Here is a 14,820-nt window from a genome sequence, read left to right as displayed (position 1 = left end):
GCTTATTTGGCCCTTCAGATGGAAAACATGTCTTTTGGACCGTCAGTGACCCCAGAGAGGCGCACACAGTGACCGAATAGGGCGTCGGCACCCAAGCTGGAGCTGATGCCACACCGCTGGGCGCCCGCCTGCGGCAAGTTTTTGTCCGGACTGGCGGACGGCCTTCCCCCAAAAGCGCCAAATTTTGTCCGTCCTGCGGACGGCCTTCCACCACCAAACCTCCAAATTTTGTCCGGATCGGTGGACGACATCGCCCTCTATAGACAGGGGTCTTTGTCTAACAATGCGATACTTGTCCAATGCGATACTTGTCCACTATCAGGAAAGGTGACCGGCTCTCTAGGGCTCTGTGGGCTCTGTGGGTTCTCTGGAGGTTCAGAGAGCCTCCGAGCCTCCGCAGCAATAGGGAGGGTAGAGTACAGAGAGCCCAGAGAGCCCGCCACTTTTCCTCATGCAATGCGATACTTGGGACAAGTATCGCATTATGTGGCCAATGATTATTGGAGATCAACACTCCACAGGGAGATTGCGGAGCCTTTTTAATTTGAACTCAGCCTCAGGCTCGGACTCTCAGATCGTTGGGAGCGCATTGCGGCTCGCTCGGAGGGTCTTTGCGAACTTTGAGGTGCCGTCCCTGGCCGGTCTTCTTGCTTGACGCCATACGTTCCGTAAGTCATAGATAAATCGCCGACCCGATTCTCACGACTGCCAGTAGCCGAAGACGCGACTGACTCGAATGGACTGAATACTGCAGCTATACTTATAACCCTGTGAGTACTTAAATTCTCCAAGTATTTATGACGACGAAAGGCGGAGGGGACGAACAGGCTTCGAGCCCGGAGCCCTGTACTTATCATCGACTCCGACTCGGAGTTGAATCGGATGGGTTTGGGGATTCAATCCGAGCCCGTCAAACATTCAGCCTGACTAAACTCGCCTTTGGCCAATGGTTGCTCAAGCCAAAGCATTCGTAGAGTGGATGAAGGCAGTCTTACGTTGCTCAGAGTTGTCTCTGCAGCGTGCGGAAGATTATCTCCACGGACAACAGACGATGCCTGAGAGCGAGTCTCTGAAGAGACCCCAGAATAGTACTTGCCTCGAAAGCAGGCATCATTACGCTCATCGAAGCATTTGGAGATGCGGATTGGGGTCTATCTTTAGCTACTGTTTTGAACGCGTGGTATGTTGGGCCTTCCGAGCTTAGCAACTTGTTTTTCTAGACTCGTACCCATCCCGCTCGCGTGTCGCTTACTTAAGTGTTCCAGATTAAGAAAAGCACAGAACCGGGAGTAACACGTAGGGCCACGTTGTCCGGAACCGGAAATGAGCCTATTGTTTTTCATACCCAACGTCAACGTTCCCGCTCGAGCTCGAAGCCCCTGCATTCCGAAAAAGCAGAACCATAAACTATATTACACAGTATAATAAAAGAGAAAAAGAAAAGAAACCCAAACAGCCAGCCGTCTACGAATCTCACAACGAAAGCGAACAAAAAAACAAAAAAGAATAAAGCCTGCATCCAAGTTCCTTCTCCGACCATTCCACCACCTGGACCATCACCACCACGAAACCGAAGACGAACGGCGAGCAAAAAAAGGTGGAGAAGAGTTATAACTTACCCCGCGAGGTGGGTGCGGGCGAAAGCGCGTATGCATGTATGGATGGACGGACGGACGGCGTAAAATAAGGGTTGGTGTATAAAGATATGGGTACGGGTGCTCGTGCGGCGGAATATGTGGAATAAGAGCAATGATGCCACGGACGAGCAGGAAGGAAACACCGAGCCAAGCGGGTGCGAATGGCGGAGAACAAAAGATGCTAAAAACTCAGTAAAAAGGCGAATATACAAGGGTCAAACAAACAACGCAAAAGACGCGACGAGCACAGAAAGGAACGTGAAGAGTATGCAAACGTCACGTGAACGAGAAAAAAAAGGAAGCAACGAGGAACGAGCAACGAGGAAGGAGAAAGAACGAGAACCGCGCAGATGACTGCAGATAGATAAAGAGATAGATAGAGATGTGATGCGGTCGGGGTCGTGGCGCGATGTGCTGCCTTTGATGGGATAGTAGCAAGGAAAGTGTGATGGCCCGATCCGCGAGCGGACGGTCATAGCGAAAACATAAGCAGAAAGGAGAAAAAGAAAGTAAATGGGAGTCCCAAGACTCCATAGCCCAACACTATAATTGCATCGGGAAGGGCAGAACGGGAACGGAGAAAGATGCGAGGATGTGGAAATAAGGGGGGTGATACGACGGGCGGAGGATAATACCGAGGTTTATATGCTACAAGTTTCGAGAGTCCATCCAGCTCCGACCTCCGGATCGTGCGTAGAGAGTCCTTTCCTTCCCCGATCTTTCGACCTTTTGAGGGATATCAGTGCAACGCCATGCAACTCGGGATTCCGACCGACTTTCAGACCTCCTCCTCTTCCTTTATCGAGTCCAGACTCGGCACCCTCGAGTGAGCCCTCCGTCCCGCAGTCGCCGTCACAGGGCAAGGAACGCCAGGAGGAGCAGCGACAGGGCCCAAAGCCGCAGAGAGAGATGTCCTGAGCGACGAGAACGAGGATGATTGCGGCGCAGACGACGGGAACGGTACCGAGGAGGGTATAGAGGCACGTTGTTGGTGACGGGGGGTATAAACCGTCGCATTCGGGCTTAAGCTTCGACTCCGACCGGCCGACGAGGAGCGCGACGAAGCAGAAGACAGTAAAGACTCAGCGGACGACCTTCTCTCAACTTGTCTCGAGGGCTCAGATGGACCGGAGGTGCTGTAGATGAGGTAGGGCTCGTCGTCAGTCATCTCTACGACCGCTGAAGACGGTGACGGCGAGGGCGCAGCAGCGTGATTAGGGGTGGTGTAATATATCTGGGTATTGTTGTCGTAAGCTGGAAGTGGTTGAGGGACGAAATGTTGTGGCGACGGAACGTGTGCTCGGGGTGTGGCGGCGGGTGCGGGTTGTTGGGGTTGCCGACGGTGACGTGGAGGGGTATTGCGCTGAGGAACAGGGGTTCCAGCCGAACGCGAGGGGTTGTAAGCGCGCTGACGAGCGTGAGGGAGTTCCTGGTGCTGTGGCTAGAAAAGGAGATGTAAGCATGAGGGATCGTTCAGGTACGGAGCTGTGCAGGCGTGTAAAGAAGGGTTGGATGAATTGGGGTTTGAGGAAACACCAAGGCACACACAGGAAGGAAAGAAAGACAACGATAACAGACATGGAGAGAATCGAGGACGAGACGTACCGAGCCAATATTTACTGTGTCGACCCAGGCAGTAACTCTCCTCATCCATTCTCTCTGCCTCAAAAAATCAATCCTCTGCTGCCTCGCCACATACTGCCCATATGCCTCCACCGAAGGATCCTGCACTGTGCCCTTTGCCTCAACGAAACTCGACTTGCTCACATCACTGAATCCGTTCGAATAACCAATCGCAGTGGGAGGAAGGCCAACGAGGGTGTGCTGCGGCGCAGAGGGTGGGGTCGCTGGAGGCATGGTGCCGTATTCCTCTGACGAAGACGAGGTGTCCTCGATATCTTCGTCTGGTGCGAATGGGTCGAACGTGAATGCAGAGGGGCTATAGGGCGATGGCTGGATCTGAGCTAATGCGAACGATTTGTGGTCCATGGGCGAAGGCGAGGGCGTGAGGTGGGCGGACTTATAGTGCTGCGAAGTAAAAGAAAACGTGGGGTTGTGCGAGGATGGGTACGATGCATATTGGACGTCCATGGGTGATACTGAGCGTGAGGGTGAGTGAGGAGTGTAAGCGCGGGCTCCGGTCAGGGGGGCGGGCTGTGGCTGAGGGAGCTGGTGTCGGGGAGCGATTGCTCTGGGGACGGCGTTGTAGAGGGTGTGTGATTGGAGGGGATAAGAGGGGTCCTCTGGGGTGTCTCGACCTGTGGTGTATGTATGATGCTGATGACGATATGGTGAGAAAGCGAGAGAAGAGACGTCAAGCATGTTGTGTGTCTGGCAAGTGATCGAAAAGAAAACAAAGAAGGATGAAGGATATGGAACGAGCCGAACGAGCAAGCAGGAGCAGCAAGAGGGCAAAGGAGAGGCAGGTGGGGAGGGAAAGACGCTGGGGAAGGGACGGAGCTGTAAGCTTTATAAGGAGCGGAGGAGGCAGCGCGGACGGGCGGCTGCGACGTGCTCAATTGCAAGGGCAGAGCGATTGCCCCATTCGGACACCCACTTGGCAGCGCGGGCGAGGCCCAGACCGCGAAAAGAAAAGGTGATCGATCGCGGAGCATCCGCCTCAAAATGACAAGCCGTTCCTCGCCCGCTCTTCCGCCAAATCACACGCCGTCTCCACCGCGCAAAGCACAGTTCGAACAGCGATCCATCCACCACATAATAAAAACAAACATACAACATCGTCATTCGAGCAAGACATCCGGTCCATCATCGCCGTCACAGCGAAACAGTCAGCGTCGGCTCCTGAACACTCCTTTCGGGACGGAACGTCGCGACGGTCTTGTGGCGCCGAAATTTACAACGTTGTTTGTTCTCGCTTGGACGAAGCGAGTGATGGCAGGCATAGCGCTCACCACCTCGCCATGCATGATCCTCTATCCACTTTGCGATTTATTCCGGCCGTGCAATGGACCACCGAGTCATTGGACAGCGGTGAAACAAGCGCGATATATTATAAGTCATCGTCCCACGTCCGGCCGGAATCTGTGCGTCGTCCCATGTTTCTCGCATCTTCCGACTCTTCATCGATGTCTTCTTCGCGCTGCGTATGCTGATGAACCTGGACCCGCAGTCAAGCTCGTACACTGAGTGGTGCATAGTCGTACGGTGAGGCTCGAGCAAGGTACGCTCATGCTTCTCCAGACCATGCAACATCGACCACAGCAGTGTGGCGCTACGCACAACTACCTACCCCCGTCTCTCCTAGTAACACTACGGTAACAGCCTCGTCAACGAGTCCTCGAGTCGGAGGCTGTCAGCGTATGTACCTGACCCCAATGCTGTACACACCCTCCAGCAGGCCCCTACTTCTGAGAAATCCTCCATCGCGAGCTTGAACTTGAACGTATACTCATTCGAGAGGAACATAACAGACAGCATTCGTCCAGGCAAAGCGACTGACCGTACATGAATCCGCACATCGTAATATATCCCTCGGCCCCGCTGGAAGAGACGCCGTAATCGTACGTGCCAAAAATGACAGCGAATAAATATATTCCTGCAATTAGCGCCACACAGCCACGACATACATAAGTTCGTAACCCACATCCCGTCGATCGATGGATCTACTTACCCGCCTAATCGAGTACTTACCTCAACTTCATATGTATGTCGACCGAGCATGAGGAAGAGACCGACATTATTACAGTCCCGGTCGTCAAGCAAAGCCACCATCTGCCAGCGACGAGCGCAGAAAGCAAGCCGCCACGAAAGCACAGCGCAACGCAACGCAACGCAACGCATACATACGAACGCCAGCTGTCCGAGTGTCAGCAGCTCCGAGCGACCGTGCCGCATCCGAGGCCGGGTTCTTCGAGTCTCCGTTATTATGAAAGTGACAGCTGGATGCGATGGCGAAGGCTTGTGTGCGCGTTTATACGTACAAAAGCCCAGAAGGAAAAGACCAAGGAATCCAAGACACGACGTAGACGTTTCGACACGCCCAGAAACACGTCCGGTATGGACGACAAGACACCGGGCGCCACACAGCACACACCAGACGCCACACATCCCTCGGGCCCCGAGCCTCCCGAAAAACTTAATTTCTGACGATGACAGCCAGCCAAGCATCGTCAAAGACAGGATTCCCAGTCCGAGATATGTACTGCTACCCCTGAGTTGAGTGGAGATCCCACAGTGACGGTGAGAATGACGATGACGATGATACGCTGATGCCGATTCAGAAGCAGCGTTCAGTTAGCAGTGAGTTCACAGCCACCACGAATGCGGACCTCAATCCTGTACAGATCCTCGCTACCGTGAATCGTGAATCATACTGCGGCCCTCCTTAACTTGAAGCGACAGGAACAGCAGCAAACAGCAGCACAATATCCGAGACGAGCGAAAAGGGAGTTAAGCGAGAGGACTGAGCGGACGACCAGGGACGAAGATGTTGATGAAGTCAGAACTTGTTCAGGCGCAGTATGTACGTTTGAGTGTATCACTGATACTGTGCTGATCGCGGTATCGAACCGAGCTCTGTCCACTAAGACACTGCGATCATCCGTGATCACGACAGGAAAATCATAACCCATCACAGTTCCACGCCAGCAGTTGAAAGTCACGAAAACCTCGGCCTGAGGACGCAACTTCGAAACCCAAGGGATCCAAGGGCAAGGGCAAGATCAGCAGCACGGAACAGCAGCAAGTGGGGAAGAGTGACACGCGGCAACAAGGCCGCAGGACACGGACGCGGACTAACGATAAGTCAGTCAACTTCGAGCGTCTTTTCTCACTCTGCTGTGCTTGCGGTGAATCGGTGTGTTGCGGTTGTCACGAGAGGACGGAAAGAGGCGACGGGCGGTCGAGCGTCCCACAGTCGAGGACAGCGGGCAACGAGACATGTATTGTATCGGTGACTTGTACCGGTGAGGGAGGACTGCGCAAAGAATAGGGGAGCGTGTCAGTAGTGTCGAGTGGTGATCAACATAAGAAACTCACGCATCTGCATCGACGGGATTCAACTCTCGAAGGGGGTTATAAGTAAGAACGAGTCAGCTCACCTTACATTCCAAACCAACACCCACTCCGAGACCGACCTCAGGAACGGTTACCCCATATATATGCGCATAGGCTTTTTGTGGGTCGAAGAGGGATACATAGCGTAGACCCATTGCGGTGATTGACATGTGCGATGTGATCAACGGATGGATCAGATATGGAAGGCTCGGTTGGAGAAGTATCGTCCATCATGCATCAGTCGTCGGGAACAGTCGTCGCCCGATGTCGTCTATAAAAGGGAAGAGAGGATGATGAGGGGGAGGAACGGTCAGTGAGTGGTTGTCGAGGAAGACACCGTCTCGAACGGATCACATAACACCGTCCACGACGCAGGTATGTGCGAGGTGATTTATCGAAACGGATAGCAGTAAGTGAATACACCTCGACACCCCAGACCACTTCGTGACCGGCGCACCTGGGGCTCGGAAGCTCTCGCTCGTTCAAACTTCGTACGACGGTTAGCCTCAGCTTGATGTGTCCTGAAGTTGTCGAGTGATGGCGTCAGAGCCCAAAAAATGCTATCAAGTGCGCCATCTAACTCGTCAACACCTCCAGCAGATCGGGGGACGCATCAAAGTCACAACGACTTGCATCGCTGATCAACAGCTTTAGCTCGTCGAATGGTCCGCCACACACCAAATTATTCTCTCCAGTACACAGTGGAAAGTGTGGTAAATCCGAATTTAACGGCAGTAAATCGCGAGATGCATCCGCCCCATGTCTCATCTAGGGAGAAGACCGATTGGGACCGTTCCGCGGTACAGGATCTGAAGAGGATAAAATTATTGTAGTAAGAGGTTCCTGATCGACAATATTAATATTGTATCCGCTCTACGCCAACGATAACGATGGCGTTGTATCCGTTGCCGTTGTATTCGGGTCGCGGACGCGTGCAATAGGGAGATCCTGGCGGAGTGGAGACTGGAGGGTGATGTTCACCCGATGTTGATACAGAAGAAAAGTTTGGCAGAGAAGAGAGCTGCGTCATAATACTTGCGTATTATTAGGAGAAAATGGTGTCCAGCATCGTCTTAAGAAGAGAGACGGGAGAGCTCAGAGAAAAGGTGGCGGGTGATGGTTCGAGTGAGGGAAGAGGAAAAGAAAATACGAAAGGGACGTTGCAAGTAACGCTAATCACGTGCAGTGACAGCACGCGACAATGTGTCAGCGTCGCGTTCTTTCGGCTCGTCAACCGGATTACCCCGCTCTGTGTCGTTCAAACGTGTTCTCAATATTTCTTCCTTGTTTCGTTGGCTTCTGTTGTGATATATATATTTTTACTGGGCGATATGCGCAATTTTCTGGGATATAGGACACGTACGGGGACGTGATAGTACTATTCTGAGTGTCATACTTGCTCAAGCGAAGATCTCGCCACAGGGGCTCATGTTCAAGTTCATAATAACTGGGTGGCACCGAATTGTCCCATTGCTAAGGTTAAGGTTCACGTCATAGCCCTCCGTCATGTCTTTCGCACTTCATCATTCGGCGCCGCACAACGCATCGACTCCGAGCACCTTATAACGCTAATGGACGCATCATGGATTCGTATATACCTCACTCTTGACCCTTACTCTCTGTCTCGCTCTATACTCTACATTTCCTAGCCAAATTATGGCTCAGCCAAAGAGCGTCTATCGTCTTTCTTGCAAGGTTCAGGAATACGACTGGGGCAAAGCAGGCTCCTCGTCTCTCGTAGCTCAACTTGCTCCCAAATGCGAAGGGTCCTGCTTTTACTCTCAGCGAAGACGGCTCGTATGCGGAGGTAAGTTGTCGTATTTGGGATCAAAAGTAGTTACTGACGCCGGAACCACGCAGCTATGGGTCGGTACTCATCCCAACGCACCTTCCGACCTCTTCGCCTCCACCTTCTCTCCCGTACCAGATGTCTCCGTCTCACTCCAGTCCATTCTCTCCTCTCACCCGGACCAACTTCTTGGATCAGCCTTACTCAAAAAATGGCCAGGCGTTCACCAGCTCCCGTATCTCTTCAAAGTTCTCTCTATCGCCAAAGCCCTCCCGCTGCAAGCCCACCCCGACCGTAAACTCGGAGAGCAGCTGCACAAGAAAGATTCAGAGAGCTACGTTGACGAAAATCATAAACCGGAGATCGCTGTGGTTATTGGAGAACCGGGAGCGGCGGAGTGGATCCCTTTCGGCGGTAAGGAGGATAAAGTTGGGTTCACGGGGTTCGTTGGGTTCAGGCCGTTCGAGGAGATTGTGGAGTTCGTCACAAAGGTGCCGGAACTTATCATTGCTATTGGAAACAACGATGCTGTCGCGGCATTCGTCTCTAATCCGACGAAGGAAACCCTGAAGGACGTCTGGAGTAGCCTTCTCGAGCGAGGGAAGAACGAGACGGAAGCGGTCAGTGAGCAGGTGAAGACCCTGGTGAAGAGGCTGAAGAGTACCGGGAAGGTAAACGAGTTTAGGGATGCGAGGCCGTATGCGAGGTTGTTGGAGAAAGTGGATGAACAGTACAAGGGAGATGTCGGAGTGCTGGCTACTACGTTCTTCATGAACTTTGTGCAGCTGAAGCAAGGAGAAGCGATCTGGATTCCAGCGGATGAGGTGCATGCGTACCTCGAGGGTGGTAAGTCTCTCTTTTGTGCATTGCCTTTTCGCCATTGGCATTGAATTCTCCCATGCTTTCAGATATCATCGAGTGCATGGCTACCTCCGACAACGTCGTCAACGCCAGCTTCGCCCCGCCCGAAGCTCGCGACGTCCACACCTTCTCTTCTATGCTCACATACTCCGCTCATCCTTGGACACACTGGTCACTCCCCCATAAACCCTACAAACACAGCACACGCGGTCTAACACATGCCTATGCCCCTCCTCTTCCTGAATTCATCGTCCTCGGCACCAACCTCGAGAGCGGTAAGGAGACAGAAGTTCTTGGTAAGGTGGATGGTCCGACATGCGGTATTGTCACGGATGGAGCAGTCGTTTTGAGGGTTGAAGGCGAGGAAGCGATGGAGCTGGAGAGAGGGACGGTGGTGTTTGTGGCACCTGGGAAGGATATCGAGGTGACGAGTAAGGTCAAGGACGGCAAGGCGGCCGTGTGGTGGGCGACGTGCTTTGCATAAAATATATAGTTCTGGAGTGTAATTGTACGATACAATAGTCAGGATCTCTACAAGAAGAGGTGGAAGGCCCTGTCGGCTCAACGTTAACTGCGCGAGCTCGAATAAAGGCTGAGTGGCGCAGGCGCTAAATACGCCGCTGGTGTGGCGCGCCATGACACGCTGAAGAATGTCGAGGCGTCGGTAAATTCTGTACAATTTTTGGTTCTATAACGCTTTGATCAATCGATCTGCAAGGAGTACAACGGCTACGTTGTTGGCAAAATGTTATAACAGAATGACAAATCAGTCTAGCTAAGTTCGCTCTTTGTTTCGCTGTCCGGGACGGCTGTAATCAGCATTGTCTCAACAACGACACAGTGGCACTGAAACATCTCCGCCGATCGATTACTATGCGCGCGTCGTATAGAAGAGTTGGCACTATTGTTCCTGAAAACAGCAAATATTATATATATAAGGGCCTCGAAGGCCCACTCGTCTTTCTCTCTTCAGTCAAGCCTCATCCTCGAACTCGCGAACTACGAACCACGAGGCAGAGCCTCCGTCGTTCCACAACACTCATTGCACATCTCGTCTCTCTGGTTTTTCTTAGACTTGGCCACTCACCTGAAACACCGATCAAACACTCAACCAAACCAAACCAAACCAAACGACTCTATATCCACGAACAGCACTCATCATGACAAGCGGGACTATCATCGGTGTAGGCATCGGCGTCGCACTCCTCATCATCCTCGTCGTCGTCGCTCTCGTCTTTGTCCTCCTGCGCCGTCGTCGAGCTCGCCGCGTGCCGCCTTCTCAAGCGTGGGAAGCCATGCCCCAGAACAAACGTGCTGACGACTTAGTGAGATACGGTGAATATGGTACGCCTAGTCGCTACAACCCACATTATACGGTCTATCAAGAGACCATGAAGGCTGCTCAGAACGGCGCAAACGGACAACGACCGACATATGCGAGAGAGCCGTCGTCTTCACATGATCACTATTCGCTGAGCACGAGTGAGACGAGCATTCAAGCACCTCCGATGGCGAGGGGAAAGGAGCACTACAGTGGGCGAAAGTAGGCGTCTCTGAACCATCACAATTGGGAACGAGCTCTCAGAAGCCGATCGGCTGTGAGATGTGGGATAAAGAGGATATAGAGAAGAGAGATGTATGGGGTGGAGAAGAGTGTCCAGCTGGTTGAGGATGATGAAGTGTCAGTTTAGTTCTCAACGGTCAATCTAGATGTATTTCGGACACACTGCTGGGCGGATGTCCAATTGTATACAATAGTTTTCTTCATCGGGTACGAGTTGTGACTGTAATTCCTCATTATGAAGGCGAATAAGAAGGCCGGTTTTTGTCGTAGCCCCCAGCGTAGAAGAAAGGATAAAAAGGAGAGCTCAGCTAATAGAGTTTACAGATGGAAAATTTCTGGTCACGCAGTGATTGTGGTTGATTTGGAGTGAAGTTATGGTGGGCCAAACACTTGCTATAAGATCAGCTGCTGGCTAGTCAGAGCTAAATGTGACCAGGATTCGTCGAAGTCGGAAGAACGCACCCTCCGGTTCAATCATCAGTTATAAGAACGTAAAGAGACGTGTTTTACAAGCACCCGGGGAATTGTCCCTCCTAAATACATACAAGATAGGGCAACGGCGTTTTTGATTTAGTATTTAGAGGGCAGATGGTCGGAGTAATCGTCGAAGCTGGGAGGGCTGAATGAGTGGCAGACGAGAGAGCTATTCACAGGTTCCGGTGGCTCTGAGATTCAAGATCCGTTCAGAAAGCTGTTCTCGATGTAGACTGCGCGTCAAAGATTCGGACTCTGGAAGTAGGACGACCAGGAATTGACCAGGAAGGCAGCGCCTAGATATCAGTATCATAATAGAAGCGCTACCTGTGCATAAGACAGCATACTTAGTACTGCTTGGTAAGGGTATTGTTTGCGGATGTGGTGTACATACGCCCAAACTATCCATAGGGAAGTGTCAATGTTGAACGAATGGAGCCAAGACATGAACGGTGCTCGACTCGCCACCGGGCGAAAGTTGAAAAGCATCCAACGTCCGTGTTGACGAGGCCGATGAGACTCGAATGATCATGGCGACTTGTGTTTTCGCCTAAGTCGAAGATGGATACTATCAGCTCACAGTCGAAAGTTGAAGATGGAGGTTCAAGAACAGATGCGAATGATACTAGGTGGCGGAGTTTGTGACCTTCTACTTTGAAACTCCGACCGGCGAGGTTCCCGTTCTCCCGTTTGTCTCCGACGACCAAACTCTCCAAGTTGAAGTGCCAGTGAAGCCGCATGCCACAAAAGCCACCAACGATCCTTCATCTCAGGTCTGTACATATATTGGGTTTATATCACCCAGTCTCGCATGTGGAGTCTTATTCACGGTAGTTTACAGCGGTAGGCGATCTAGGTAGTACATTTTCAAACCAAATATGCTATCCTTTCATCATGATAAATCACCTCTACTCTCCGTATTCCTCACCATCAGGATCTAGCTTTGCGTGACAAGGCTTGATTCCATAGCTGGTGATACGATTTCCACAACTAAGTAGAGCGTCTTTGGGCGACTTGGCGACTCCTCTGAGGATCTTATGGCCACATTTCCATGAAACGAACTTGCTCGAAAAGGAAGACAACCATGGAAGGCATTGACGGAAACTCACTTCTTTGCGCCCACATCTCTGCCTCGAATTGTCATTTGCCTCTTCCGACTATTCTTACTCGAGAACCCTGTCTAAATAAAAATCCACGACAAGTTACAAGGCCACTCGAGCCCGGTATGACTGACGCGCTGGATAAAAGCGTACTGCTGTCATGCGAAGCTTCGCAAAGATGTTCTTCTTGGCCAATGAGCTACCACACGTTCGTCCTTTTTGGAAGTCCAAGAATCTTTTCCGAGCTCTCGGCGGTTCATTTTCTTAGCACTCTTACAAAGTACCGGCCTTTGCATCTCTGGCCAACGGTGGATTCGCGCCTCCATCGAGGGATCTGGATGGAACTATAACAATATATAGACTCTGGCGCAAGGCCAGTCACTGTTCACTTCCTCCCTCCTTTTTGCTCTCTTTTCCGCTCTCTGTCCCAAGGTTAGGTACATCACGATGTCCAGCAAGGCGATAAAAGCCGCGACAACGCAGTGCGTATACCACCTCGATATTCGTGGGCCTCTGTCTGGAAGCTGTCCAATTGCTATATCTGTTGCCTCACAGCTTCCTACAATTCCGTATCCAATATGCAAGCATCGGTGCGTTGCTTCAATATGATCCTGCTTCTTATTTCTGCTTCTTAACACGCACTTTCAGCGCTCCTGTACTGGGACTACATGCTCACCTTTCGTGACGAGGTCAAGGTCATGTGGTCCAAAGACTCCATGTCAAAAGTGTCCACTCTTCTCTATGGTCTGTGCCGATACGCATTGCTGGCCAATGTTCTGTATCTTCTGGCTGTCGCAGGGAAGCTTGGTGATAAGTAAGGTATGTGTCTCTGTCCATCGCGTATATCTGGTTTCACCAATAAGCACTGACATGCTGCTCATCATAGTTGCGTTCTTCCTCACCGCGTGGACCGGTGTTCTCACAATTAACGGCACAGTTGCAATACTTGGTATAAGTTCGTCGGCGCTATCAGTGTTCTTGGCCGCGCAGCAGTTCTCAGTGAGTATCCAATCATACCATTCCATGAAACCACCCTATTGAAATAATCATTGTTTCCAGCCGTGTTCACCATGCGCACATATGCTGTCTGGTCAAAAAATAAATTTATACTCATGGGCCTTGGTGCCATCGCCGTTACTTGCGTCGTATTGGATTGTGTACGCCCCATCGGCTTCATCGTATACCATCGTCGCCCGAGTGCTAACAGTTTTTTGTCAAAACAGTTGCATGTTCCCGGTCTGAAATGTACCGGCTCTTCCAGCATCCAGATGTACGTTGCTCGCTAACATGCATATTGCAATTTGTGCTGATGTGGCGTGGGCCGGGGTTCATAGCGCCAACACCCTCCTCTCGATCTTAGTCTGTGTATTCGAATTTCTTTCAACCGGCCTCACCCTCTTCAGATGCTGTCAATCCCTAAGGGCAGGCGGACCTCACAGGTCACAGAAGGGTACAGTCACCTACCTAATCGCGGAGCAAGGTAAGACTATCTATACATTTGTTCCCACAAAGATGAAAGTCTAAAATATACGTCCCTTTGATTCCAGGTACCCTTTACTTTGGGTATGCTCGCCATCCAGTTCTTATCACTGAGCAGCCCGCTGATAGTTCGACGCTCAGTATTGTCTTCGTTTTCACCACCACCGCCGCCATTCTCAATTTCGTGAGCTTCATTTGTTTTTGGCAACTGAGATTAACCACTCAATTGTCTGCTCTCCACTACGCAGCGCGCTCCGAACGGCTTCTTTCAGAGGCTCCTCAATGGCTTAACCCTCCCTCTCTCCGGCCTGATGACCGCTCGCTTCCTACTTCACATTCGCATCTGGAATAGTCGATCCACAATCTACTCACGCTCAGGCAACCACGTTTCGATAGGCCATTCAGACGACGATCATCCAGCGCAACAATTGTCGGCGTTTCAAGTTGCAGGTAACGCTGTTGTGAGCGAGTTTGGGGAGGATCCGGTGATGGTCGCTCGAAGCGCGAGGTCGACAGATTCGGATTTGGATGGGCATCGCGATCATGATATCGAGAAGAGGCTCGGTCTGAGGCAGAATGATATGGCCGCTGGTATTGGTATGAGTAGCAAGGGAGAGAGTTGGGGTGATGGTGTTGTTGAACATGGGATTGGAGATGGTTCGCAGACCATTGATGAAGAAAGGCGGGAACAAGGACCACGGTCCGGGTATGGAAAGAAGCGGATGGCTGGAGATGATATAGAGATGGGTACGCCCATTTCGGTGGAGGAGAAAATTGACTTGAGGCTCCCTATTGCTGGCCCCAGTGCGACTTCTACCGACACTCTTCCTGTCGTCGGATGCTCCAAGTGGGCATCATCAGACGCCGCTTGCCAGTGAGCGTTTCTGTACAATAGAGGAT

The 14,820-nt window shown here is 51.7% G+C and overlaps 4 protein-coding genes across 4 annotated transcripts; 3 read left to right on the top strand and 1 right to left on the bottom strand.

Annotated features, from left to right (window-relative positions):
• Positions 1-1,401: 1,401 nt before the first annotated feature.
• STEHIDRAFT_140705 (uncharacterized protein) lies at positions 1,402-4,064 on the bottom strand. Its single transcript, XM_007306491.1, has 2 exons — positions 3,243-4,064; positions 1,402-3,078 (listed from the first exon to the last, which is right to left on the bottom strand). The coding sequence occupies exons 1-2, from the start codon at positions 3,957-3,959 to the stop codon at positions 2,416-2,418; spliced, it is 1,380 nt and encodes a 459-aa protein (XP_007306553.1). The 5' UTR covers positions 3,960-4,064; the 3' UTR covers positions 1,402-2,415.
• Positions 4,065-8,309: 4,245 nt separating this feature from the next.
• On the top strand, positions 8,310-9,874 carry STEHIDRAFT_148483 (RmlC-like cupin; the record flags this gene model as incomplete). The annotated part of the gene is made up of 5 exons (XM_007306490.1): positions 8,310-8,348; positions 8,395-8,460; positions 8,514-9,288; positions 9,351-9,739; positions 9,797-9,874. 5 exons carry the CDS (start codon positions 8,310-8,312, stop codon positions 9,872-9,874), a joined length of 1,347 nt encoding a protein of 448 aa, XP_007306552.1.
• A 589-nt stretch (positions 9,875-10,463) lies between these two features.
• STEHIDRAFT_112809 (uncharacterized protein) lies at positions 10,464-10,850 on the top strand (the record flags this gene model as incomplete). Its single annotated transcript, XM_007306489.1, has 1 exon — positions 10,464-10,850. One exon carries the CDS (start codon positions 10,464-10,466, stop codon positions 10,848-10,850), a length of 387 nt encoding a protein of 128 aa, XP_007306551.1.
• Positions 10,851-12,888: 2,038 nt separating this feature from the next.
• Positions 12,889-14,798, top strand: STEHIDRAFT_170123 (uncharacterized protein; the record flags this gene model as incomplete). Its single annotated transcript, XM_007306488.1, has 9 exons — positions 12,889-12,923; positions 12,997-13,031; positions 13,090-13,255; positions 13,379-13,440; positions 13,501-13,598; positions 13,665-13,711; positions 13,776-13,921; positions 13,989-14,104; positions 14,169-14,798. The coding sequence occupies 9 exons, from the start codon at positions 12,889-12,891 to the stop codon at positions 14,796-14,798; spliced, it is 1,335 nt and encodes a 444-aa protein (XP_007306550.1).
• Positions 14,799-14,820: the final 22 nt, after the last annotated feature.

The sequence above is a fragment of the Stereum hirsutum genome (genome assembly GCF_000264905.1).
Source record: "Stereum hirsutum FP-91666 SS1 unplaced genomic scaffold STEHIscaffold_11, whole genome shotgun sequence".
Classification (NCBI taxonomy): Eukaryota; Fungi; Basidiomycota; class Agaricomycetes; order Russulales; family Stereaceae; genus Stereum; species Stereum hirsutum.
The sequence above is the reverse complement of the archived record's forward strand: the minus strand, read 5'-3'. Positions and strand labels throughout refer to the sequence as shown.